Source organism: Mirounga leonina, unplaced genomic scaffold (genome assembly GCF_011800145.1).
Source record: "Mirounga leonina isolate KUSES-001 unplaced genomic scaffold, KU_Mleo_1.0 Mir_101609, whole genome shotgun sequence".
Classification (NCBI taxonomy): Eukaryota; Metazoa; Chordata; class Mammalia; order Carnivora; family Phocidae; genus Mirounga; species Mirounga leonina.
In genome coordinates, this window is record NW_023270164.1 from 9,479,508 (window position 1) to 9,504,954 (window position 25,447).

Genomic DNA, 25,447 nt, shown 5'->3' on the forward strand with positions numbered 1-25,447 from the left:
TGACTATGCTCTCACATCTCAAGGTCTGTGGGTAAATGATCATTGATGACCAGTATGTTTACCTTTTCAAACTTTTAGACAAGATTGGCTGCTTACCGCCCCCCCCAACACACATACCCCAATATACATGTATGTGTGCGCTAGTATTTTCTAATTTCCAGTAACTAGGCAGGCACCAGATTACAAGCTCTCAATTCTCTCATTTATAAAATAGGAATAATGGTATACCTTCAGAGTCAGAGATTAAATATGATAGGAATATATAAGATCTTATAAACTGTAAAGTGTAGGGCCCTTTTGTTATGGCCTTTGCCCCCTTGTTGCTTTTCTTGTTTATGAGACAAGATAATAATGTTCTCCAATGGAATTAACATAGAATTTGAGTTGGAAGATAGGCATTCTGGTCTCAGCGCTGTCCCTTAATTTGATCTTGAGTTAAATAGACTCCCTAGGTCTGTTTTCCTTGTGTGTGTGTGTGTGTGTGCGCGTGCGTGCGTGCGTGTGTGTGTGATTTTTTTTTTTTAAGTGCGTTGTAGTCACTTGCCTTTTCTACTTCACAGAGTTTTGATGATCAGATGAGATAATGTATATTTTGTAAACCATAAAGCCCTTTCCAGACATTTTTTATTTGAAGCATATCCAATTTTGTCAGAGTCTCTTTTGTTCTCCATAATTTTAACCTGAGCGAATGCTGTGAGAGTCCAAAGCAAGGTTTTGACCAAAGGTTATAACGCTGTCATGTACCTGTTGGGCACCCTGGGTATTTATTACAGAGCTTTAAAATATGTATTGGCAGTGATTCAGTATGGTTTCCCTAAAGGTGAAACTGTAGACATGGATGACTTTTTCTGTGTGCTTTTTCTTCCCTCTTTGCTTCTGGTTCTGTTGGGTTTTGATCATCTGTGGAAGCACTGCATTGTTAGAGAATACCTGTGTGTATATATAGAGTATTGTAATCATTCAGATCACTCATTTTGTTTGTAAACTTTACAAAACTTTAATTGATCTTTAAAAAGAAGCTTTGTAATTTTTTTCTCTTAAATTATCCATTACTGTAGAGCAATCCTAAACTTAAGCCTCCTAACCTCATGTCTAGTGCTTCATATTTAAAACCAAGGATAGATTAGGACTGTTTTAAAAGAGTCTTAGTTTCTTGAAGATCCTATTGATAGAATACACAGTTCTAAACTTTCAGAACCAGAAGTGGTTTTAGAGAACTTAGTTTATTCCCTTAATTTTGTAGATAACGAAAGCAAGGTGTGTGTGTAACTGAATATTATGTAACTGTTTAGTGGCAGAAGCGAGGTTATGTTCAGATTCCCCAGTCTAATGTTTTTTCTATTGTACTGTGTCCCCAGGTTTGAAGATTGACAGGTAGTTATTTTTTTAATCAGTTTTCGCAGTTGTTCTCCTGGGCAGATTGGTACATTCTTTATGGCTAGCCAGAAGTAATTTATGTGAAACCTGAGGCAAGGAACTCTACAGTTTAGGAATGGACATGTATAGCACACACAAGCGGTTTTTAACCTACCTTTGATAACATGTGAGCTCCCTGTAGATTGAAGATAGAGACGTAAAATCAGTAATGAAGTGAAACCATCATCAGTTCAAAATTGGATTACTTTCATTAAGTACGTGACCATGTCAACTTAGGAGACTTGTAGCTGTGGAACATTATATCATATGTTTCCTTATCTGTATATGATATCTGTATCCTTCAGTTGACCTAAGAAATGAAACTGAATGATAAAAGGACAATTCAGTGTCTGAATTAACAAGTGCCCTCTGGTCTGTTGATCCTGTCCTGGTCACCACCATTTTCTCACGTCTTAAGTTTCAACTCTAGCTGCTTCCTAAAATGACATATTTCACACCCTGTCTGAATCCATCCTAGCTATATGTTTTCTCTCCTGCTGGTCAGATGTTTTTTTCCACAAACTCTCGTGTCCCATCCTTTAACTTATCTTGCTATTTCTTGAACAGCTGCAGAATTAGAAAGCATGGAGTAGTTGCTTGGTGAGTTTCAGAATACAGCCTTAAGTGTTAGGAACTTCCTTAGGTTAAGACTGTATGTTTTATTTGGTTTTATTTGTAGTAGCTGTTAACTGCTGGGATCAGGCATTTTTCTTTTCCCTGAAATTATTTACATGAAATTTTGGGATATGTTGAAAAAATTTTCTAGAGAAGAGTATGTTATGCCCTTTTTTGTATTGTCAGCTCTAAGGATCTGCCTAGGATGTCTCAGAATGTTTTATCTTTAGTATATTTGTAGTTTAAGTAAAATTTGATACTTGGTAATGGTGTCTGTTGGCGTTTGCTAAGTTAATAAGTATTTGGTGATAATGTGTGCAACCAACATGTGTGTTGGGGTTGGTGACAGTGACTTAATATTATTGAGAACAATTTTATTAAGTATAGTTTTATCTGTTAACTTGTTTGCCTTGTTTCTTGCTATAGTCTGTCCGTTGTTTCTTTTGGAGTTGATTTTATGGGTTAGCTTCTAGATCACTTGTTATTTGGTCAGTTTTTCCAGTTTTCAGTTGCATTCTCTTCTTGGAGGAGCCCATGTCAGAAAGTAGTAGAGCAACTGTAACATCCTCATTGTACTTACGATGATTATTCAGTTTTACTATTGATTTTACTCCGTATTGTGCGACCAGAGTTAAAAAAGATGCCCAGAAGGGGAAAGATACAGAAGCACAAAGTAAAATAGGAACATCAGAGAGCTAGAACCAGTCTTTATACAGCCATTCCTTTACAGGTGCATGAATGCACGCCCATGCCTTCACTTGTTCTTGCTCTTGAAGGGGGCACATTGCTTGGGGTACCTTGAACTGAGTTTCTTCTTGCCTTATAGTGAGAAACCTGTGTCCTTGGGTGAGAGGAATTGAAATACATACAGTAATAAATTATTATAGCTTATAGCCATACTTCTAAATATATCCATCTGAAAATTCATATCATTCCTCTCTTTCTAGCCTGCAACCTTTTGTATTCCCATTGATCAATATCAGAAGGGTCTTACGGTGGCAAATTTAAGAGATACATAATTCTATGCTGTATGCATAGGATTTTGGAAATTAAGCTCCCAAATCTAATTGATAGGCCTGGTAAGGAAATATAGTGATTATTGTTGACATTAAAAAGGGTTAGGGGAATGAGGTGGAGGTGAGATTAGAAACATTGAAGTATTAACACAGTACAAGTGAAATGTTTTTTTTAGGATTAATTCCTTAAGTACTGTACCAATCACAAGTGTTCTTAAAAGTGTAGGAATATCTGTTCTCCATTGTGGTGACCACTTCGGGTGCAAATGAACCTAATGTCTTCGTAATACTACCATTGATCCTGAAGCTTGTCTAGCATGGAGTCTGGCAAAAATTTAATAAATGTTTTTGAGTTATCATAATACAAAGTAATGCTCTTAGATGAAAAGCTTAAGTATAGTTCCATTAAAATGAAACAGTTTATGTTAACATGTGTTATTTATTATGTACACTTCTGTTTTGACAAAACTAGCATTTAACTAAGGCAGTTCTGGTAAAGTTATGCTTACCAGTGACACATAGATTGTCAGAATTTGGAAGGGCTTGGAGTAATTAAGCTTCAGGGAAATTATGGATAAAAACATAAACCTTTGCAAGAGGGGAAGGAAAAAATGTCTCCCACTGTCTGGGGTGATGAAATGAAGACTGGCTAAAGAGCAAAAAAAGCCATGAAGTAACACATTAGCAAATGACAATGTAAAGAACTCTTGTGTGATATTTCTAACTTAGCTTCACATTTAAGGTCCTTTCTGGTTCGGCCTCAGATGGTCCTTCTTGCCTACTGTTCCCCTAAATATATTCTTTGTGTCAGTCACACTGTATTAACATTTCCCTGGAAACGTATTGAGCATTTTTTTACCTATGTAACTTTGTGCCGTTTATTGTGTTTGGTCTGCTTTCTCTTACCATCTCCACCTTTAAAAATCCTGCCTTGCCTGTCTCTTTGATTCATCAAATCTTTCATTTGTCTCATTTAAAAGGAACCTCTACATTTCATAATATCTGTATGTGGAAGTATTTATCTGTTGTGTGTATACATGTTATTACTGATTTAGAGTTAGAATATTCGCCCTTTTATTAGTATGAAATTCTGTGGTATTAGACCATTTATCCCTTCAGATATCCTTGAGGGAAATCTCCAGACTCAGCTTTATTAGCCTTAGAAAAGTTAAAAGTTTTATTATGTCTCTTTCCAAATGTACTGAAACTGCTAGGGACATTTAGTTAATATTATTTTTACTATAGTTTGGTATAGTCCTGAGGAAGCTTTTTCTTTTTAATGACTGTAAAAACAAAAAGTGCATATTGCTGTGCATAATCATCATTGGCATTTTTTCTCAAAATCTAAAGGATGTAGTGTTTTATATCACCAAAATTAATTGCTAGAGAATATGCTTTAATATTTGAAAAGTATAAACCTTTCCAGGCATTGTATCATGAAAATATTTTATAGTTTTGGGTAGCCATTTCTCATGTTCTGAAATTCTCTGTCATCAGAATACTGAGGTCAGCAGAATTTATATGTGTTGGTGTTTTTAGTCTAGTTTGTGGTGCAGAGATCATGCTCTGGCTACATACAGTTTGGTGAGATAAGAATGTGTTAAAATGATGACCAGAATTAGAATGTAGTCTGAATGATAACCTATTTTCTCCACACACTCCTGTTACACACACACACACACACCCTCTACACACACACACACACCCACACACACACCCTCTTTTTCCTTTTTTCCCCTAAGGTGGGAAAAAACTGAGGAAGCACACAGGGGAGATGGGTAAAAAGCTTAGAAAAGGAAATGAAAATGAACCTAGATATATTTTGTTAGATGAGAGGAGCTCAGTAAATACACTGTGGAGCATTGCTGTCTCCTGCCCCCACGAGAAGCCCAGTCAACCAACTATAAAAGTGATGGCATTAGTAAACATCTATTAAATTTAACCGTTTTGTGTATTATTTAGACCATTAAAGATAAAAGAGGAGTGTGGACCTCAAAGAATAGGCCACTTGGAAAAACTGGAGAGTAGTATACCACTACATAGAGAATAAAATGATTTGATTATAAAGTGGATCTAACTGCTGGTTAACACTAAGCAAAGCATAGTTGGTATTGAGTTTGGGTGGTCAGTCTTTTAGGTAACAGTGAATTTAGGGTGAAATAGAAGAATAGAAATATTTCAGATTAGGAGACCATCCTGAGGAGAAGCAGTGAAGTCAAGAGGGCCAGTATTTGCATAAAGAAATTCCCGAAGTAAGCCAGGTCATAGCTGAGAAAGAATAGTATTGGGTCATAACTGGGAATAGAGTTGAATAGGTACTAGGTTCTGCTCACAGACTTTAAATGCTACATGGAGATTTGACTTATAGTATCATGGTTAGTAGGCAGTTACAGGACGCACATGTTTGAGGAAACATAGGTAAGCCAGAGCAGAGTGAGGATGTCCTTAAAGAGTGTATCTATTTCAGTAATCTAGTAATGAGATATTGAAGATTTGGTCTGCAAGGTATTGAATTTGAGGAAAACTTTGAAACAACAAGAACTTGATGATTTGATATATATTGGCCATACCATCTCATGGGCACTTTTTATTTATTTATTTTTTAAAGATTTATTTATTTGCGAGAGTGAGTGAGCTGTGGCGGGGGGGTGGCAGAGGGAGATGGAGAAGAAAGAGTCTTTTTTTTTTTTTTAACAATTTTATATATTTGTCAGAGAGAGAGAGAGGGAGAGAGCAAGCACAAGCCAGGGGAGCTGCAGGCAGAGGGAGAAGCAGGCTCCCCGCTGAGCATGGAGCCCAATGCGGGACTCAGTTCCAGGACCCTGGGATCAAGACCCGAGCCGAAGGCAGACACTTAACCGACTGAGCCACCCAGGCGTCCCGAGAAGAGAGAGTCTTAAGCAGACTCCGAGCTGAGTGCAGCCTGATAACGGGGATCGATCTCACAACCCGGAGATCACGAACTAAGCCAAAAATCAAGAGTTGGCTGTTTAACCAACTGTACCACCCAGGTGCCCCTCATGGACACTTTTAATAGTCCTTAAAGAATAAACCTAGGGTAGCCCAGACTAGTATGTTGGAATACGTGTTTTTGCTTATAGGTTAATGGTTTGTTTGTTTTTTTTAAATTTCTAGTGTGTTAACATACACAGAAAACTTGTTAAAATAAACCTGTGTTTCTTTGCATTTATGTGACATTGTGAACTAAGTGGATAAGATGTCTGCACGAAAGGCACCTATGGAGTAAAACACCTCTACAAATTTAGGGGTTCAGAGGAAAGGCCGGAAATAGAAAGTAAGACCGAGTAGGAAATAATTTCTCCCGAGGGCTTGCTACTGATGCTCTGTGTTCTCCTTACTGCTTTTCTCACATACCCTTCCTTAGTTTTTCTTCTTTTTTTATCCTTTATTTCTTTTCTTTGCTGTCTTCCACTTCCCTTCTTTTTCTTTCATACCTTTGACTCAGGCCTGCCTGGGTTTTTTATTGGCACGTGTGGACATAGCTTAGTTCTGACCGTTCCACAAGAGAGTTGTCTGACCCATCTCATAAGTTAAGGTTCATTAGGATTTTATGAAGCATTACCTTCAATTTTTATTATAAAATATAACATTCTTAAAAATGTATAAACAGAAGTATACATCTTAACATGTTATTTATAAAATAAACATTCATAACCATCATTTGGGTCAAGAAATAAAATATTGCTATTAGCCCAAAAGCTTCCCTCAAACTCCTGCATACCCTTTCCCAATTGTATCATGTTTTAATTGGCCTCATTTACAGCTGCAGTTGTTCTCTTCCTAACCTTTTATATGCTGACCGCCATCCCCCAACAGTTGCCTGTTCTATTAGAAGATGGTAACACTAGTCATGACCAGGAGAAGAATAAAGGCTGAACTGTACCTCCTCCTATTAGAAAGCTTTGAGAATAGTACAGAGGGAATGTCTTAATAACATGCAGATAAGTATCTTGAAGTCTGAGAGAAATAGAAAGCTGCCTTTGAATGAGAGTGGTAATTTACACCAATTCTTTTCTGTCAGGTCTTTGACTCCCCTCTTCTGCCTGTACACATCAGATAATAAAACACATATATACCCACCCATTTAAAAAGCCATCTCACACATAGATCCCAGCCTCCTCTTCAGGAAGTAAGTATTTTACCAGGTATAAAAGTATCTGATGCCAGACCTATTGCCCCTGCCCCTCATGATCAACATTACCCTTTAGAACCCTTAATTTTATAATAACCATGTACATAGTCCCACACAATTTTTTTGGAAAATAGATAATGCATGAATCAAAATACAGTTACTTAAAAGACATGGGGGTATTGTGCTTGTTTTGTGGTATAATATTTTGAACTTTTTATATAAAAGATTGACTTTTCTTTTGGAATCCTCTGAGATTCTAAATAGCCACCTTTAAGATAAGTAGAGGCAGAGAATAGTTGATAAAAAGCTTTGCAAAAAATATATTAGCTGGTACTTGGGATAAGTCTTAATTAAATACTGTAGAGAGATTTAAAATGACAACATATTGTTATATCTGCTGTTAGAATTTTCAAAATTCAAAGTAGACATTTTTCCTTGTCACGATTTTAATTTATTTTTTGTAGGTAGTATATTTACATGATCAAATTAAGGTGTATAAAAGTGTATTCAGTGAAAAGTGTTCCTTCCTTATGCTTGTTATTTGCTCTACTGGTAATCAAGACCATTTATAAAAGTTTAATTGTGAATTTGGGGCAAAAATAGACTGATAGACCAATGGAAAGTGATAGATGATAGAGAACCCAGAAACAGACCTACATAAATAATGGACATTTGATTTAGGACAAAGTGGCACTGCAGAGCTGTGCTAAGAATGGGCTTTACTACAAATGATGCAGGGGCTGTTGGGTATCTGTGTGGAAAAAATGAAATCTGACTTCACACCATATAAAAATAAGGTACATATGAATTGTAAATCTAAACATGAAAGACAAAGTTTTAAATGACTTAACTCTTACAGAATAGACTAGAAACAGGATTAATCTCTCCTCTTTAAAAAACAAAACTATCTGGCCCACTCCTCTTTCCCCTAGGAAATTCCAGAAACAATGAAATCAGTTATTTAAACTGAGAATTTTAAGCCACAAAATATTATTTGAACAATTGATTATACATTCATCTGATCTTCCTTTTCCCCTTTTGTATTAGATGATATACTTTCAATTATATAAAAGACCCAGGTGCCACTTCCCAGTCTTTTTTTCTTTTTTTAAATAATACATTCACGTAACACATTTTCTTTAAAACCATATTGCATAAAGCAGAAGTTTTACTGTGCTACCAAGCAGAAATTCATGCAAGTGTTAAAAAGTTAAGATATCTTATGTCTATATTCTTTCAGGGCAATTAAAGCATTTCAGGAGGTGCTTTATGTTGATCCCAGCTTTTGTCGAGCCAAGGAAATTCATTTACGACTTGGGCTTATGTTCAAAGTGAATACAGACTATGAGTCTAGTTTAAAGGTAGGTTATTGGGTTTTTTCTAAGATACAATGTTTCATTTTGTACATTTTTGGGGGGGATGGGTTGTTGTTAAATATTAGAGCATTGAGAAATGTTGGAATTTATATTGGTACTTCAAAAGAAAATTTGAAAATTTAGGTGAAAGAACTGTTTCATCAGCTATGAACTGGAAGATACACAAGGTTGGGTTTCAGGGTACAAAGTAATTATGATCCTAAGACATAGATAACTGATGATACCATTAAACTTTTTTTTTTTTTTTTTTTAAGTTTTAATTGAAGTCTGTCATCAGGAAAAGTTGAAGGTTTCAATCTCAGTTTGGACATCTAAATCAGTCCACTATAAGCGATTGGCCAGCATAGAGGTCAGAGCCAGCTGCTTAACGGTGCTGTGTCTGTGATCCCATCCTAGCCTATTTATTTGCATGGATGTCACTAGAAATCTGTCGACCTCTACCAGCAGGGCACATCTCATGTCTAAATTATTAAAAAAGTATTCTCTGCAAGTCATTTGAATCCTGGTTTGTGAATATAAACATTGTTAGAAAAAGATAATATATTGTTGGTTAAATATTTTACTTACTATGGAAATTTGATATTTCTCAATTTTTTTTTATTGAGATTCTTGTGCCGTTTTCACTTTAGGTCTTACTGGGCTTTTCATGAAAATAGTGCTTTCCTGTGCAACAAAAGCATTGCTTTTTGAAAGATTAGAAGTTTTAGGAAAAAATTTAAGTTCCTGTGAATTTAAGAGTATAATGGTTGCCATGTTCTAAATACCTCCATTGCAGATTATCTTGATCCTGAAGGGCGGGGAGGGAGATAAAGAATGATAAAGAGACTTTACAGTAGGTTGTAATTTGAATTTACTAATAAGGTACTACTGAAGGTTTTTTTAAAAAACTGTATTTAATTGTTCTAGAGTTTTAAAATAGACAGTTATGCAACTACTGTTCTTTCATGAGTTTATAAAGAACAATGCTGATAATATGAAAGAGTGATATACAACCAAAAACACTAAAACAAGTATGTGAAGTATTTTGTTTACACAGTTGTCAAAGGTAAGTGCAGTTTGAGGAATTGGTGCCAAGGTAAAATTAGGTAGTGTGGAGAGTCAAGGATGCCTGGAAATTGCCAGATTTCCTCAAATATAGAGCAGCACTTCTCAGACAGTTGACCCTTGAACAACATGGGGGTTATGGGCACCAACGCCCCCCATTTGAAAATCTGTGTGTAAGGACTCCTCAACAATGTAACTACTAATAACCTACTGTTGATTGGAAGCCTCACCTATAACCTAGAATTGCAACACATAGTTTGCATATGTATCATGTACTGTATTCTTACAATGAAGTAAGCTAGAGAAAAATGTTATTAAGAAAATCATAAGAAAGAGAAAATACATTGATGCAAAAAAAACCCATATATAAGTGGGCCCATGGAGTTTAAACCTGTGTTCAAGAGTCAACTGTATACTATGGAATGTGAGTGGATTTGAAATGGAAAATGCCACCTTGCATATTTTAACCTCCTCTTGGACATTCACAGTATATATTAGCTAACAAAGATTCTTAAAATGTCTAATAATAGAAAATAAACTTACTTGATCATTTTAAAGTATTGTCACAATAGAACTATTATGTGTGGCAGACATGTTTTTGATAGCAGCTTGGTAAATGTTGCTCAGGAGATATATTTGAGTGGAAAAAATAATCAGATAATGTCCCATATTATAGAATTTGGCTATCTCTGAACATCAGTATAGTGGTGTCTTAAATAATTCTGTGGATGCAGAGCTCTGTTTCTATGAAGGTGGCAATACTTAAAATCCTTTTTAATCAGGGGAAACAGTGTTGGACAGTGTTCCTGCTTACTCAAGTTCAGTAGAGACTTCCTGTGTACAACTTTTGTTTGTTCAGGCATAAAGGCTAACAAACCTTCAAGTCATAGCAATTTTAGCAAAAAACTCTTCAAAAAAATAAAAAAAAAATGTTTTAAGTTAAGTACAGTCTTCTTAAAATACTTGATAATCATCCTGATGTTTATTTCATTTGTGTGAACAGAGAAAAGAATTTTAGGAGTCCTTGCTATTTCTCTTCCCCATAACAAGAAGGTTGCCTTTGATTTTTATCTCATTTTGACGTCGGCTTTTTTTTAGGCTTCTCTCTCCATTATTCCTTGTCTGTTTTCAAAAGGAGAATTTTAGCCATCATCATTTTTAGTCAAGGAGGAGGTATTGCAAATGAAGGTAGGAATCGGAAGGAGTGGTATGTCCCTTTCCCCTTAGATGGCCTCCAATTTTCCTAAAGTGGACTGGCTAGTACTTTAGTTTCATATGGATAGATGTGGAACCTCTGACTTTTCAACTACTGAAGCTGTTTCCTAGAAGCACATTTCTTGGTATAGATAACCAGAAACTTTGGAAACTCCCAACTGAAGCTGATTAGAATAACAATTTAAAAAAAGTAGCTTGTATAATACATGTGAAGTATTATAGTAGCCTTCCAGATTGGTTGATTCAGCTGATCCAAGGTTTCATCAAGGATTCATTTTCTTCTTTGTTCTGTGTTGGCTTATTCTTAAGGCTGGTTGCGAGGTACAATTAAAGTGAAATGTAGAAAACCCTAAAAACCCCACCAAAAAACTATTAGAAGTAATAAATGAATTCAGTAAAGTTGAAGGGTACAATCAAAGTGAGATGATTCATTTTTCATGTCTCATATAGAAAGGTATTTTAGAGTAGTGGTATAGGTGCTTAGTAGAGTGCTGGCATATGATAAGTGCTCAGTAAATATCCAGTCATCATGTCATAAAGGAGAAAGATCCTGACTTCCTGTTGATTTCTTCAAGAATACTTCTCTTTGCATCTCATTGGCCAGAAATGAGCCACTGGCCATTCTCAATTGATTCCTTATCAAAGATGTGGTTGTAGGTGTAGGCCCAGTTTTGGAGCAGGGCTCAATTCCCTAAATATACTGTTCTTGTCTGGTGGAGGAGTGAGGGGTGGGTAAAAAAAGAGTATTTTGGTGTGGGGTGGTGTGGGCAATCCGTCCATTGTAGATCAGGTCTTCACCTCATTTTCTTTGCCTATGCTTGAAGAGGAGGGATATAGCATCTACAGGTTTTCGATGATAAAATGCAGTTTATTTTCATAATAGATTTCTTATTTTCACCTACACATGAAATAGATTCCAGGTCCTCCTGTTTTATTTGTATCCCTGGTAATAACTTTTTTGCCAAAATGTATCTCTGAAACAGATTCATTCTGTTTTGGTACTATGTAAACAGCTCTCAGAGCAAGCAAATTTGGTTTTAAAATTTGACCCTGCCATATGACTAATTGTGTGACCTTGGGCAAGATGCTTAACTCTTCTGATCCTCTTGTGTCTGTAGTACTCGAGTAACTGATTGTTTTACAACAAGATTGTTGTAAAGATTAAATTTATATACATACACAGATATATACATACATATATATAGATATAGCTATATGGAAGAATCTGACAAGTTTTTTTAGCCCCCTTTCTTAGTTCTCAGTTTATCTGCTATATCTAAAACTCCTCAGTTTGGGACCAGTGTAGATACTGTTTGTGAAATCCATTTTCCCATCCTAGAATTTAATACTTGTATTTTTGCTACTCTGCCCATCCTCAGAAATGTGAAGTTAATGCCCAGCTTACTTTTCAATGATACTGTTTTACTTTTCCATTAAATTGGCCAATAAAGATTTCATGTGTTTAGTGAGTGGTGGGGGTATCAATTCTTAATTTATTAACTAGTTTAATATTATCTGAACCAGAGTCCATTCCAGGGTGACATTTCTACATGGTATTTGTTGTTTTTCTTCCCTGCTTCAGATAATATCCCCCCCCCCCCAGAGGGGTTTGGTTGCCTCTTTAACACCATATAATTAATTAAGAATTTTATTTCATTACTTTTTAATGGTGTTAATGATAATTGCTTACATTTGTTATATATTTGAGGCAGTGTATGATCATTACTTCAATAAAAGTACACTAATTTTGATAGTTTTATATAATGCCTCTAATTTTCACATCCTGGCAGACTCTTAATTATTTCCTTCATGGAAGGAAGGAAATGCAAAATAAGATGTAATAATACCCATATTCTTCAGTCAGTTAATGCCAGTGCATCTATTTAATTTAGTGAAGATTATGTAGAAATTCTCCCTAATATTTACATATTTAAGTTTCCCTAGACTGTGTCAACATTGGAACTTTTTTGGATTTTAAAGGTAAAGAGTGTGGCTTTTTAATGGGGACCTGTCGGTAATTGGCTGGATACCAATATAAGTTCCTTCATAATTTGGCATAGTAGAACCAGTGTTTTAAAATTTCTAGTCTGTTGTATACCTGTACTTTCGTAAAGTACAATAGAAATGAGTTGGGAGACTAGGTAGGAGGACACTGTTACAGGAAAAAAGATGAGCAAGACCTGTGGGATAAATGGGTTCTCAGTGGATGGATGGATGAGAGGTAATACATTCTATAAATCTTAAGGAGTTAATTTATTAACTGATTCAGTGTGGAAATAGATTCCTCATTTATTGGCTTAATTCATTTTTTTTTTTTTTTTTAACTAAAGTAGGTGGAAAGGCTCTGAGTGGCAATGAGTCCTTTGGGAGTATACTGAGTGGAAGTACCCGAGGGATATCAGATGTTGGTATAGACAGACAGAAGTCTGGAGCCATAAAGAAGGGCTGTGAAAAGAAGTAAGATTTTGAACATCTTCAGTATATAGTGTCTTTTCTTTTACTTTTTTGTTAAGGATACTTTTGGAGGACTCCAGATTGGAAACTTCTTTTTTGAGTGAAGATTGCCAGGATCCATTAGCTGTTAGTTACTGGTGTGCAGTAGAGTTTCTCCTCAAAACAGTTGTAATAACCTTGTGTTACAGAGAATCAGAAGAACTTGAGTTTGAGGGCTTTGAAAGAACCTCAATCATATCAGCTTATCCAGCAGTGTGACACATAAGCCCTACTAGAACTTTCTACTTTCAGTTTTGTATTCTCATTTTCAGAGACCAAATCCCCGAAGTACCATCACATCCCTGGACCTTTCCCTAGTCTCATCCATTTATCATAGACTATTAGGTTTAGGAATGAAGTTGTTGGTTTTAATTCCTACTTTTAGAATTGCGGCAATCTGTAACAATGAAAAAGAAAAAATCACTTGACTTGGAAGAGTACACTACTTATCTTCCCTCTTCTCACTTAAAATGGTCCATAAAGCCCTCTTTCATAAGGGCTGTGTAAAAATAACTTTAAGTTGTTTCCTCAGCCTGAAGTACTACTTCTTTTCTTTTTCCCCTCATCTACATCTTTTGGATTCCGTTAGGGAATTGTCTTTTGAACTTCTAATAGAACATTCATTTCAGTGAGCCGTGCATTCAGTTTCGTAGATGCATAGCCATAGCACAGTGCCTGGTGTTGCCAACATTTTATTCCTGAAGGCTGTGTCTACACTAATTGAATAGAGACAACAGTATCGACTACACACACCTTGTCTAAATAGTCTGAAGTAAAGTTTTTGGGGGCAAGGACACAATTTAAAAACTAAAACAGTGGCATTTACCCCTGATTGTGCATTGGAATAACTTGTAGAACCTTTTTTTCTGGTTTACAGGATGTCAGCTCCAACCCACTGATTCAGAACATCCAAGATTGGATCTGGAATCCAAACATTGCTCTAAATTTTAATAACTTATACACACATAAATAATTTGTTAATTACCCCCCCAAAAGTTATATCACTGCTTGTCTTCAGGATTGGGAATATAGTCGAAGGGTTCTACAATTGAAAAGATTCGTGAGATAATCACAAACTATACAGCTAGAAGTAAAACAATTTAAAGAGAAAGTCTTGAAACCTGAGTTTTATATGTTAATTACATGAATATAGATTCTCCTCCTCCAGTTAGAAATCAAGTTCCTTAATTTATATAAAGCAAAATGCTATGAAGTTATTTTGAAATAAAAGCTTTTAAAACAAAAGGTGACTTTGGTAATAAAGATGTCAACAGAAATTGTTATGAATAGATCCTTTTTGTTAAGTTGGACCAGAAGTGCTCTATAAAAGAAAATCACCGTAACATTAAAAAAATGTGTTAGGTAAATCTTGCTTGGAAATTAATTTTCTATAGAATGCTTTCTGCCTTGAGGTTTGTATGTAGTCTTTGAAGGGCAGAAGCCTCTACCACATAGTAACTATTTCACACAGCAGTAGTCCGTTTCAGTACTGCAGTATTTCCATGTGAGGCACAGGTGTTTCCTAGCTGCTTCTGTTGGTTGCAGGGATGGGTGCTGGATATTTTACCATGGTATTTTCAGATCCTGGGGGCTGATTATTATAATTGATAGTCATTTCTGCTGGCTTATATGTTAACAGGTACATCTGTTTTGCATCTGGTTTAGATATGAGAAATGAAACTGAGGTCATGTCATCCCCACCCCAGTCCCTCATCTCCCTTCAGTTTACTGGGAAGTGTATCCTTGTTTTTCTTTATATGGGGTAGTTTTATGTGGCTTTTCTTAGTTTCTTTCTTTTTTTTTTTTTTTTAAGATTTTATTTATTTATTTGACAGAGAGAGACACAGCGAGAGAGGGAACACAAGCAGGGGGAATGGGAGAGGGAGAAGCAGGCTTCCCGCAGAGCAGGGAGCCCGATGTGGGACTCGATCCCAGGAGCCTGGGATCATGACCTGAGCTGAAGGCAGTCGCTTAACCAACTGAGCCACCCAGGCGCCCTTTTCTTAGTTTCTTATACTTAATAATTATTCTGTAAGTTCCTTCATTCTCACATGCATGTTTTTGAATATGTACTCTGTTGCCAAGTAATTTTTCGATATTGTTGCTGTTTGGAAATGTTTGCTATTTCATGATGTTGTGGATTTGAAATGATACATCAGTGGCTTCATTGGTGCTTTTAAGATTGATTAATACTTACATAAAACATGGTCCAGAATTGCTTCTGCCAGGTTTCATTGCAGGACCTTGCATATTGATAGATGAAATGTAGTCTAGGCAATTCGAATTCTGCATCTCTCTGCTCTTTGTGAGACATCATTGTAATAGTAAAACTAAAATACTGCCATCTTGAAGACTTTCTTTGCAGGTCAGTTTGTATCCTTTGATGGCTCAGTTAGGAAACGTCTGTCTTCTCTTCTCTACATATGCCAACAGGATAGATGAGACTCAGAAATGTCGTACAGTTGGAATGTGTGGCTACTGTGCTGCACTTTTTGTCCACAGGAAGACAAGTGGTTATAAAGCACGCTTTGCTTTCATAGTGCTCACTTTTTATTTTCTTTATTGAGGTATAGTTGACATACAATGTTATGTTAGATTCAGGTATACAAATACTCTTTAAAAGAGTCTGGTTTCTGTTGCTGTGGTAGCACACTAAAGGGACGTTTGAGTGTATACATCCAGTCTGCTTAGAAGGCCAGGGGAGAATAAAGGCAGTTCTTTGTTGTTTCGTTTTGTTTCCTTTTAATAAAAGCAGTTCCAGTTCTTAAAGTGTTCAGATGTTGGATTTTTTTTTTTTTCCACTTAGTCAGCCATGACAAGTAACTTACACTTTTGTTTCATTGATGGTTGTATTCCTAGTGCCTGCATTGTCTTAAGGGCATTATAGATACTTGACAAATATTTGTTGAATGGATTAAATATTTAATATTTAACGGTCATAGTCATTTTGTTAGTGGTTTGCCCATTCAGAATATTACAGCCCTTACATTTTAAAGAATATTGCAAATGTAGGCTTGCCTCATTATGCTTGTGCATTACCGACATTCATGAAGGAATATGATGGCTACCATGTTCATGCCAAACGATGCCTTCTAATCTTTCTTTCACTGTAACACTGGGTAGCTGACATTAGTTTATTTTTGTTAATTGAGGGTTCTAGTTGACCAAGTGCAGCTTTGTTCATTCTGTATTGAAATATATAGTACTGAAAGCTTGCTAATGATTATTTCTCTTGATAAAGTCTCCTTGAGTTTATATCTGTTTGTCATTATGCATGTCAATTTTCAGTTTGTCCAGTAGTTATAAAAAATACAACTATTTAGGTATTTGAATTGTGGATAGGAACGAGCTTATTGTCAATTTTTAAAAAAGGGTTTATACTTTGGCTATTGATTACTTTTAATGATAAAATCTTGTAGGCACTCAGAAAATCTAAATGTACATATATGGAAATATTTTTTAGAAGAGTTCAGAGAGATTTACTTTTTTTATACTAAGGATTTTATGCCAACTCTAGTACTTGTTTTCTTCTTAGTTTATATACCAGGTTTAATGTTGATAAAGTAGATGGATGTCAAATGTTACCCAGTGTTCTTTTTTTTTTTTTTTTAAGATTTTATTTATTCATTTGAGACACAGAGATGCAGAGAGAGAGAGAGCACGAGCAGGGAGAGAGGCAGAGGGAGAGGGAGAAGCAGGCTCCCCGCTGAGCCAGGAGCCCAATGCGGGGCTCCATCCCAGGACCCTGGGATCATGACCTGAGCCGAAGGCAGACACCCAACCATCTGAGCCACCCAGGCGCCCCTACCCAGTGTTCTTGATCGTGATTTGTGTTCTTAGAAATTAGTGTTATCCATTGAATTTTAACATGTATTTTTCAGGCAGGATGATAACAATGTTATTATACATGGATATTGTAAACTATTAGTGGTTGAATATTGCCTACACATATAATAGTACATGCATTCTAAAAAGATAATTATGTTTCATAGATGAACTTCAACACAGGCTATTTGGTGCATTCTTGGTAGTATTTCATAGTTTTAAAAGGCACCAAATACAGGGGCACCTAGGTGGCTTAGTTGGTTAAGCATCTGCCTTCAGCTCAGGTCATGATCTCGGGGTCCTGGGATCAAGCCCTGTGTCGGGCTCCCTGCTCAGCAGGGAGTTTGCTTCTCCTTCTCCCTCTCCCTCCCCCAGCTTGTTTTCTCTCTCTCTCTCTCTCACAAATAAATAAAATCTTAAAAAAAAAAGAAGGCACCAAATACAATGATTATTGAAGAATCAGTAAGGGCAGATAGTTTTACCCTTTATTGTCATAGTATTTCATTTGTTTCTAAAGTTCATGTCTCATTTGAGATAAGCAGTGGTATTCTTACATTAATACCATTGAACTTTTCCTTTGTTTTTAAAATAATGATTAAACTATTTTTTAAATTTTTTTTTAAAGATTTTATTTATTTATTTGACAGAGAGAGACACAGCGAGAGAGGGAGCACAAGTCGGGGGAGTAGGAGAGGGAGAAGCAGGCTTCCCGCGGATCAGGGAGCCCGGTGCGGGGCTCGATCCCAGGACCCTGGGATCGTGACCTGAGCCGAAGGCAGACGCTTAACGACTGAGCCACCCAGGCGCCCCATGATTAAACTATTTAAACTGCTCTATAACTGATACTGTTTACTTGAAGACTTTTTCTTTTTTTTTTCTTTTTTATTTCTTTAAGATTTTATTAATTTTTTTTCAGAGAGAGAGAGCACAAGCAGGGGGAGCGGCAGGCAGAGCAGGTAGAGGGAGAAGCAGGCTCTCTGCCAAGCAAGGAGCCCGATGTGGGACTCTGTCCCAGGACCCTGGGATCATGACCTGAGCCGAAGGCAGACGCTCAACCGACTGAGCCACCCAGGCGTCCCTTGAAGACTTTTTCTGAAGCTTTTTTCATATAAACAAAATTATACATAGGATAACTTAAGTTAATTCTCCATTCTCAACTGTCTCAAGAAAGTAACCCAACAGCCTGTTATCAGCAATAAATGTACAAAGTAATTCTAGTTGGTTGTCTAGTATGTTTTATTTGCATAGCGTAGTTTCATGATTATGTTCGACTTTACGTACCTGAAAATTAAGACACATTTATATGACTGAATTTAGTGCACTGATTTTCTCATTCTTTTCTTGCAGCATTTTCAGTTAGCTTTGGTTGACTGCAATCCCTGCACTTTGTCCAATGCTGAAAGTAAGTATTTTTAAGTAATAGTTTTCTACGTGTATTCAGATCACCTCATGGCAAATAATAGTAGTAGTGATGATGATGATGATGATGATGATAGTGAAAGTCCTGTGTAATTTTTCTTTTGGAATTGTTGGATCTAACTGTATTGGTTGTCATGGCTACTTGTACAAATGGAACATGTGAGACCAGTTATTGTGAACAGCCTGTGTCTAAAATAGATACGCCAGTGAACTGGGTTGTTGAATTAAAATTGTCTGCACTAATGAACAAGATTGATTATTTGTGCAATAATTATATTGTAGATGACTTGGGGGATTAAAAGCAGGGTTTGCCAGTCTTTTAGGAAAAATGCGTATGCAAAGATTTTTAAGTGATAGCTCACTGATTCCTGCTGTGTGGTATTAAAATTATTGATAATTATGAAAACATTCTTTGAATTTTTTTATTCTACTTTTACATATCATATATAAAGTTTGAAGTGACATTTTTCAATTAATTAAAGAATGTGAGAAATATGTTCTGCTACAATGTTTTTTTTTTCAGACAGTTATTTTCTGCTTCTGTGTATGTTTCTTTCCAAAAGCAGATTGGTTTATGATGTGTTTATCAATAAGTAAGTGTTGGCATACTTAGTGTAATAGTAGCCAATAAAAGTTTTAAGGATATTCATTGGGTTCAAGCTGGATTTCTTTAAAACTTTCTTTCTTGAGAAATATGTATAAAAAGTTGAATCATTCTTAATGAAAATTTAAGGTCAAAGGATTCTAGGTTTGAGAAAGTATTTTGCTCTAAGTGACTCATGCTCTAACCCTAGAGGATGGTGTTAAGTGAAAATAGCGTCAGTGTTAAAAATGCCTAAGAAAATGATGGAATATATGAAAAGGTTATAGAAATTAGGATGTAACTTGCTATTACATGAATTATGACATGGTGTGGATTAAATCATCTAAACTGGACCAATTATCTCATACTGCTACTAGGGGCAATTTCCTGAGAAAACATAAAAGATTTCTATTTTCTTTAAATGAAACTGATCAGTGTATTTGCAGAATAAATGGTGGGAAGGTAACAAGTGCAGCAGTATTTTAGTTTCTAAGGTGAGGTTAGATTAGACAAAATTTAACGCATTGATACACTTTCATTAAAATCTTAATTTATACTTTTTCCTAATTATACAGGAATAAGAAAACACTCCTTTTCATTTGATTGATTATATCTAGTACCTTAAAGCAAACTCACATAACTAATATGTCAGTTTGAATGATAACTTCTGAGGGATGTTTCATAAATGTCAAACTAAATATTTTGGTAAATCCTCATTTTATTCTACCCTGTTGAGGTTAAATCTCAGTTGTAGGTCATTGCTCTTGCTTGAGAGGAAAACACCTACATCTGTAGAATGAGCACCATTGGGCAGAAAACTTCCTGTTGAACGTGAAGAGGATGATTTGAACCGTAATGAATACATCTTCAAGTTTACTATGTCTCTGTTGGTTGTTGAGAAAGGAAATAGGAGGGAGTGTGACCAACGTCCTGTTTTGCCCAGGACTGAGGAGTTTGCCTGGACTCAGGACTTTCTGTGCTACAACGCTGGTTACTGTGATGGAAGGGAACATGCTTCATTTAGAGACATTAGGCATTACAGTTCAGTTGATTTGGGTAGTTTATTTTAGGCTGTCTGCATGATTACATGATAACCACGGTAATGGCTAATGTCTCACAGAGCACTAACAAATGTAGACTACCTACTTTGAGCCAGACATTATTACAATTTAAGTACCAGGCTCTTATTATCTTTGCAAAGCTTATTTCTCTTTGAATTTTTAACGTCATCACCTATTTGTGTATGCCACAGACCTTGACTATTCTTTGAAATCTTACATATTACTTTGTGATACTACAAAGATCAGAAGATTATAGAAAGGATTAAGTAAGCTTTTAAAAAACATCTGTATGAGATATTTCTCTTATGGCACAATTCATTTATGCAATTAAAAAGTAAGTAGATACACTTACTGCTTCTAGAGCTTTTTAAGAGGGATTAATTACAGTTGGTGTTTTAAAAGTAGAATCGTGGTGATGTGAGACTTCATTATATGATGGCCCTTTGCGATAAAATTGTTTTCTCTGGATTTAATTAATTCTTTTAATTCTAAAAATAATGTATAGTTTCTGAATAAAGTTTAATTTCAGAACCTTTTATAGCAGTATTTGTTAAAAATTTCCACTTTAATTGAGACTTAGCCAAGTGGAGCTTTTTCTTAGTTGTATGGTTATGTTCCTCTTGAAGAGGACTTCTAAGAATTTAAATATGTGATAATTTTCACACTACAGAAGATGACACTGTATTTAGTAATTCATTGCGTAGGAAAGCCCTAGACAGAGGGAGGGCCTAGGGACTAGCTTGGAGGAAGTTTCGGGTGGTGGTAGGATGCTAGCTAGTTGCTGTTCTTTTCTTCTTTCTCACCTTTATTAGAGAAGTAAGAAGATCAGGGGAAATGAGCATAGATTTTTCCATCTCTTTCTCATTCTCTTAATCTGTAACCCAGTCTCCTTCCATTGATGTAGTGAGGTAAGATTTGGAAATGGAATCTCAAGGGAGGGCTGTGTTGGAAAAGGGGAATGGAAAATAAAAGCCCTCAACAGATGTAGGCAGAGGGGGTATCTATATATGTAGAACTTCAATTGTTTTTATGTGTTTTTCACAAAAAGCTGATTATAATCTTCTAAAGATATTTTTATTTTGCCTCGTCTCTGATTAAACATGTAATATTTAACGATTTATGGAGAGATGTAGTTTTACATTTGATCTAAAAATGTTGGATTTTAAAGTTCATATATTTTGTTTGTTTTATTCTTTATGGTTATTTAGTTTTGTTCTTCCCAGATGCTAGTCTAGAACAAGTATAAGAATCTCTTGCAGAACTGATTTAAAAAGACAGCTTTCCAGGCCACGCTGCAGGGTCACTGAATCGTAATCTCAGGAATCTCTATTTTTTTTTTTTAAGATTTTATTTATTTATCTGACAGACAGAGACAGTGAGAGAGGGAGCACAGGGAGGGGGAGTGGGAGAGGGAGAAGCAGGCTTCCCGCTGAGCAAGGAGCCGGAAATGGGGAAATGGGGCTTGATCTCAAGACCCTGGGATCATGACCTGAGCCAAAGCAGATGCATAATGACTGAGCCACCCAGGTGCCCCAGGAATTTCTATTTTTCACAAGCCTCCCAGGTGAATCTTAGAGTTAGAGGAATGAATCAGTGAGAGAGTTAGTTCATGGTGCATCCAGCAGTGAATACTTGACGGTAGTCCTGTGGACCTTGTTTTTAAAGATCCACATCAGCATTTTTGCATATAAATTTGAAAGGCGTAAATCCAGCTGGGAAATCCAGGTAGTTAGAACATTAAAAAGAGGGTTGTCATTGAAGAATGAAAATTATAGTATTGAAGTAGCTAGAATCCAATTTTGATTACTGGTTCATTGTTGCTTTTGTTGAATCATTCATGCTTTGGTGTTGGTATCAGGGAGAGCTGCAAACAAAAGCTAAAATATATTCTTACTTGATTTTCAAGACGTATTTGTTAATCTTGGGACTGTTTACTATTCTTGCCTTCTAAGTGATTTTTGACCTTTTTTTTCTTAATTCTGAAGAACCGATAGAGAAATGCAACAATTCATTTCCTCTGTATGTTATTTCCAGCATCATCCTGCTTTATGACTTCTTTATAAATGTTGTTATGAAATGTGGTATAAGGAATTAGAGGCTTTCTTTGGTTTTTATATGTTTTTTTATCATATATTGACTTTATTTTATTGTCTTGGAACTCAGTTTTTAAATACCACGTTTTGAAATGCATAGATTATAGGAGTTTTCTATATTTGCTTCATGCAGTTTTGAAGTTTGTAAGGCATATACTCACTTGCTATAGATTTTAATGTTAATTTTAATAATTACACTGACAGAATTTGATAGTGAGCAACAGTGAATACATGTGGCGTCTTATGTTCATGTTCTTTAGTGTGTTTGCTTGTATATTTTTTTATTAAAAATAAAAGTTATGTCTCGTTAAATCTGTATAGTGTAGATTGTGCTTATGTTTGACATTTTATATTCTTACTTAATTTACCCCAAACACTATTATATTGGTATTGATTTTTATTTTCCATCATCTTTGCAGTTCAATTTCACATTGCCCACTTATATGAAACCCAGGTAAGTGTTTTAACTTACCTTACTTAAAGTGATCACCCATATCATTGTAAGTAAAGTCAGACATACATAAAATTTAATGGGATTCTGGGCATTATCTCCTTCATGTATTTTATACTCATTAAATGTGATCAAGATTTTGTGTAGTGAAACAGTACTTGCTATATATGAGGAAGTTTCATTTAATATGTTTTGCCTCTAAACTTGAACTATCTGCAGCCTTAAATGATTTAAGATTTCTCTTATTCTTGATGTGGAATGACTTTCTTTGCAAAATGTTCATAGATAGTTGTTATAACGCATTGTTTTTAGTTTTACTTTTTCTTACAATTGAACTATCCCTTCCATGTGTCACCATTTGAAAGGCGTATTAGTTACCTCTTGATCTCAATCCTTTTAAGGTTGCTATACTTAAAAAAACCTTTTCAGTTTAATTTTAGAACATTTTGTTTTTGTGTATGGAAGATTTTGCTAAGTGTGTGATAAAAGGTATAACACATAGACATTTATTTTTGGCCGTGGGATGGAAAATCAGTTATAAGTTGGTATGAGAGTAAAATATTAAGTAATCGGAGTTTACCCGAAACATAAATTTAATAACCACTTTTTGGGGAAAAAAATACTGTTAACGTTTGTACATATATTTTGTAAGGTCTCTTTAGTTTCAGGGCTATCATGGGGTGCTTGAAAAAATGAACATCGGATTCCTGGACACTTCATCTGCTGAGCCCCCCCCCCCCATGCATGTGTGCCCACTGAATAAGAATTTATGCACACTCAAGTTTGGATACCCTGCTAATCTAGGGATTTTATCCACCTTGAGAACATGCATGTGAGAATTACATCACCTTGTGGATCAGAGTCTTTACCTGCCAGTGCTAATCCTAGGCTCCTGCCAACTGCTGGTTTTTGCCAAATCAGCAAAGGCCTCAGGGTGAAAGCAGCTACAGAAATCCCAATCCCCTCCCTCTCCAAAGTTGTTCTTTCCTTGGAGTCTTCCCTCCTTCTGTTATTACCTCAGAGCTTCCTGCTGCCTTCAAAATGAGAAGTTCTGGTTTTTTACCCCTAAAATTTTCTAGTTCTTAGTGAGATTACTGGTCCATTACTAGCTGAAGCAGAAGTTTTCTCACTTTTATTTTTTATTTTTTTAATTTAGGTTTTTGAGAGGAGGGGGAGAGAGAGGAGGGGAGGGGCAGAGGGGGAGAGAGAGAGAATCTGAAGCAAGCTCCAGGCCTAGCATGGAGGCTGACGTGGGGCTTGATCTCACGACCCAGAGATGGTGACCTGAGCCAAGACCAAGAGTTGGGTGCTTAACTCACTGAGCCACCCAGGTGCCCCATTCTCACCTTTATTTTTATTTTTTAAATTTTTAAAAATATTTTATTTATTTATTCATGAGAGAGAGAGAGAGGCAGAGGCAGGCTCCCTGCTCAGGGAGCCTGATGTGGGACTCTGAACCAGGACCCTGGGATCATGACCTGAGCTGAAGGCAGATACTTAACCAACTGAGCCACCCAGGCACCTTTTCACCTTTATTTTTAATAAGAGTTTTTGCTGGTGGTGGAATTCTATTTTATTATCTCATTTGATCACTTTAAAATTTACATTCCATTGTCTTCTGGCTTTCATTGTTTCTGATGAGAAATTGTCTTTTGGTGTTAATCTTTTAACCTTGTGAAGGTACTGTGGGGACAGGGCCCTCCCTCCATTGATTCTTTCATTTGGTAAATTTTAGTTCCCATTAAGATTAAACAAAACGAGAAGAACAAAATTTATGGCAAGCAGAGTATATAATTATTAGATGACAGAAGATGACACTGTAAGCATATGAAAAGATTGAAAAATCTCTATTCCAGTACTTATAACAGGGTTTTCATTTTCAGGTAAAAATTTAAGAAAAGCAAAAATGTCTCCCTCCCTCCCTAGCTAGCAGTAGAAAGTTACTTTTTATACTTCAGCTGATTTATATGAATATTTATTTATGAATATGGAATTATAAAATGTAAATTTAAGTAGTCATATATGGTTAGTGGCTACTGCTAGGTAACCAAATAGTTCAGTGAAAGTTTCTTTATATAGAAAGTCTTCCTGCTAATAAATGTAGAAATAATTTAGTATCACTTTACAAACCCTGAGGGCCCTGTTGCCACATTACTGTCACAGTATTAAACAATAAGACCATAATTAAGACCAAAGTGAGGGAATACTTTTTTAACAAGAGTGGTTAAGGAAGGCCTCTCTGAGCAAGAGCTATTTGGGCTGAGTCCTGAATGGAGAGAAGGAGCCAGTGATAAAAATCATTTGGAGCTGATGGAGTGCCTGTGTGTTGCTGGGTCATTCTAATAAAGAGGTGTTACCAACTACAATGGCGTTGTGGTACTGAGTTTATGTTTGAAAGACAAAAAGGAGGCCTATCGTAGAGGTGGAGGTGCAGGGTTTTTTTGTTTGTTTGTTTCTTTAAAAATTTTTTAGTTAAATTTAATCATAAATCTGGGTTGGGGTTATTTTATTTTTCAGCTTTATTGAAGTGTAATTGACAAATAAAATTGTAAGATATACTGCTCAATGTGATGATTTGATATACATATATATAGTGAAAGGATTTCTCCCATCATGTTAAGTAACATACCCATCACCTCATATATCGTCCTCCCCAAGATCCTGTATATACATGATACCAAACAGTA

At 35.9% G+C, this 25,447-nt stretch overlaps 1 protein-coding gene across 9 annotated transcripts in view; it reads left to right on the forward strand.

Annotated features, from left to right (window-relative positions):
• The window catches only part of KDM6A (lysine demethylase 6A), a 221,654-nt gene that overhangs the window by 113,078 nt on the left and 83,129 nt on the right, over window positions 1-25,447 (forward strand). For 7 of the 9 annotated variants that reach the window (XM_035003448.1, XM_035003482.1, XM_035003443.1 and 4 more), the window contains exons 6-8: window positions 8,441-8,561; window positions 18,501-18,555; window positions 22,729-22,763. In XM_035003448.1, coding sequence (XP_034859339.1) covers window positions 8,441-8,561; window positions 18,501-18,555; window positions 22,729-22,763 — 211 coding nt within the window. Of the gene's footprint in view, window positions 1-6,258; window positions 6,343-8,440; window positions 8,562-12,702; window positions 13,293-18,500; window positions 18,556-22,728; window positions 22,764-25,447 lie in introns of those variants that run through there. The other 2 variants (XM_035003490.1, XM_035003493.1) reach the window with 2 other exon arrangements.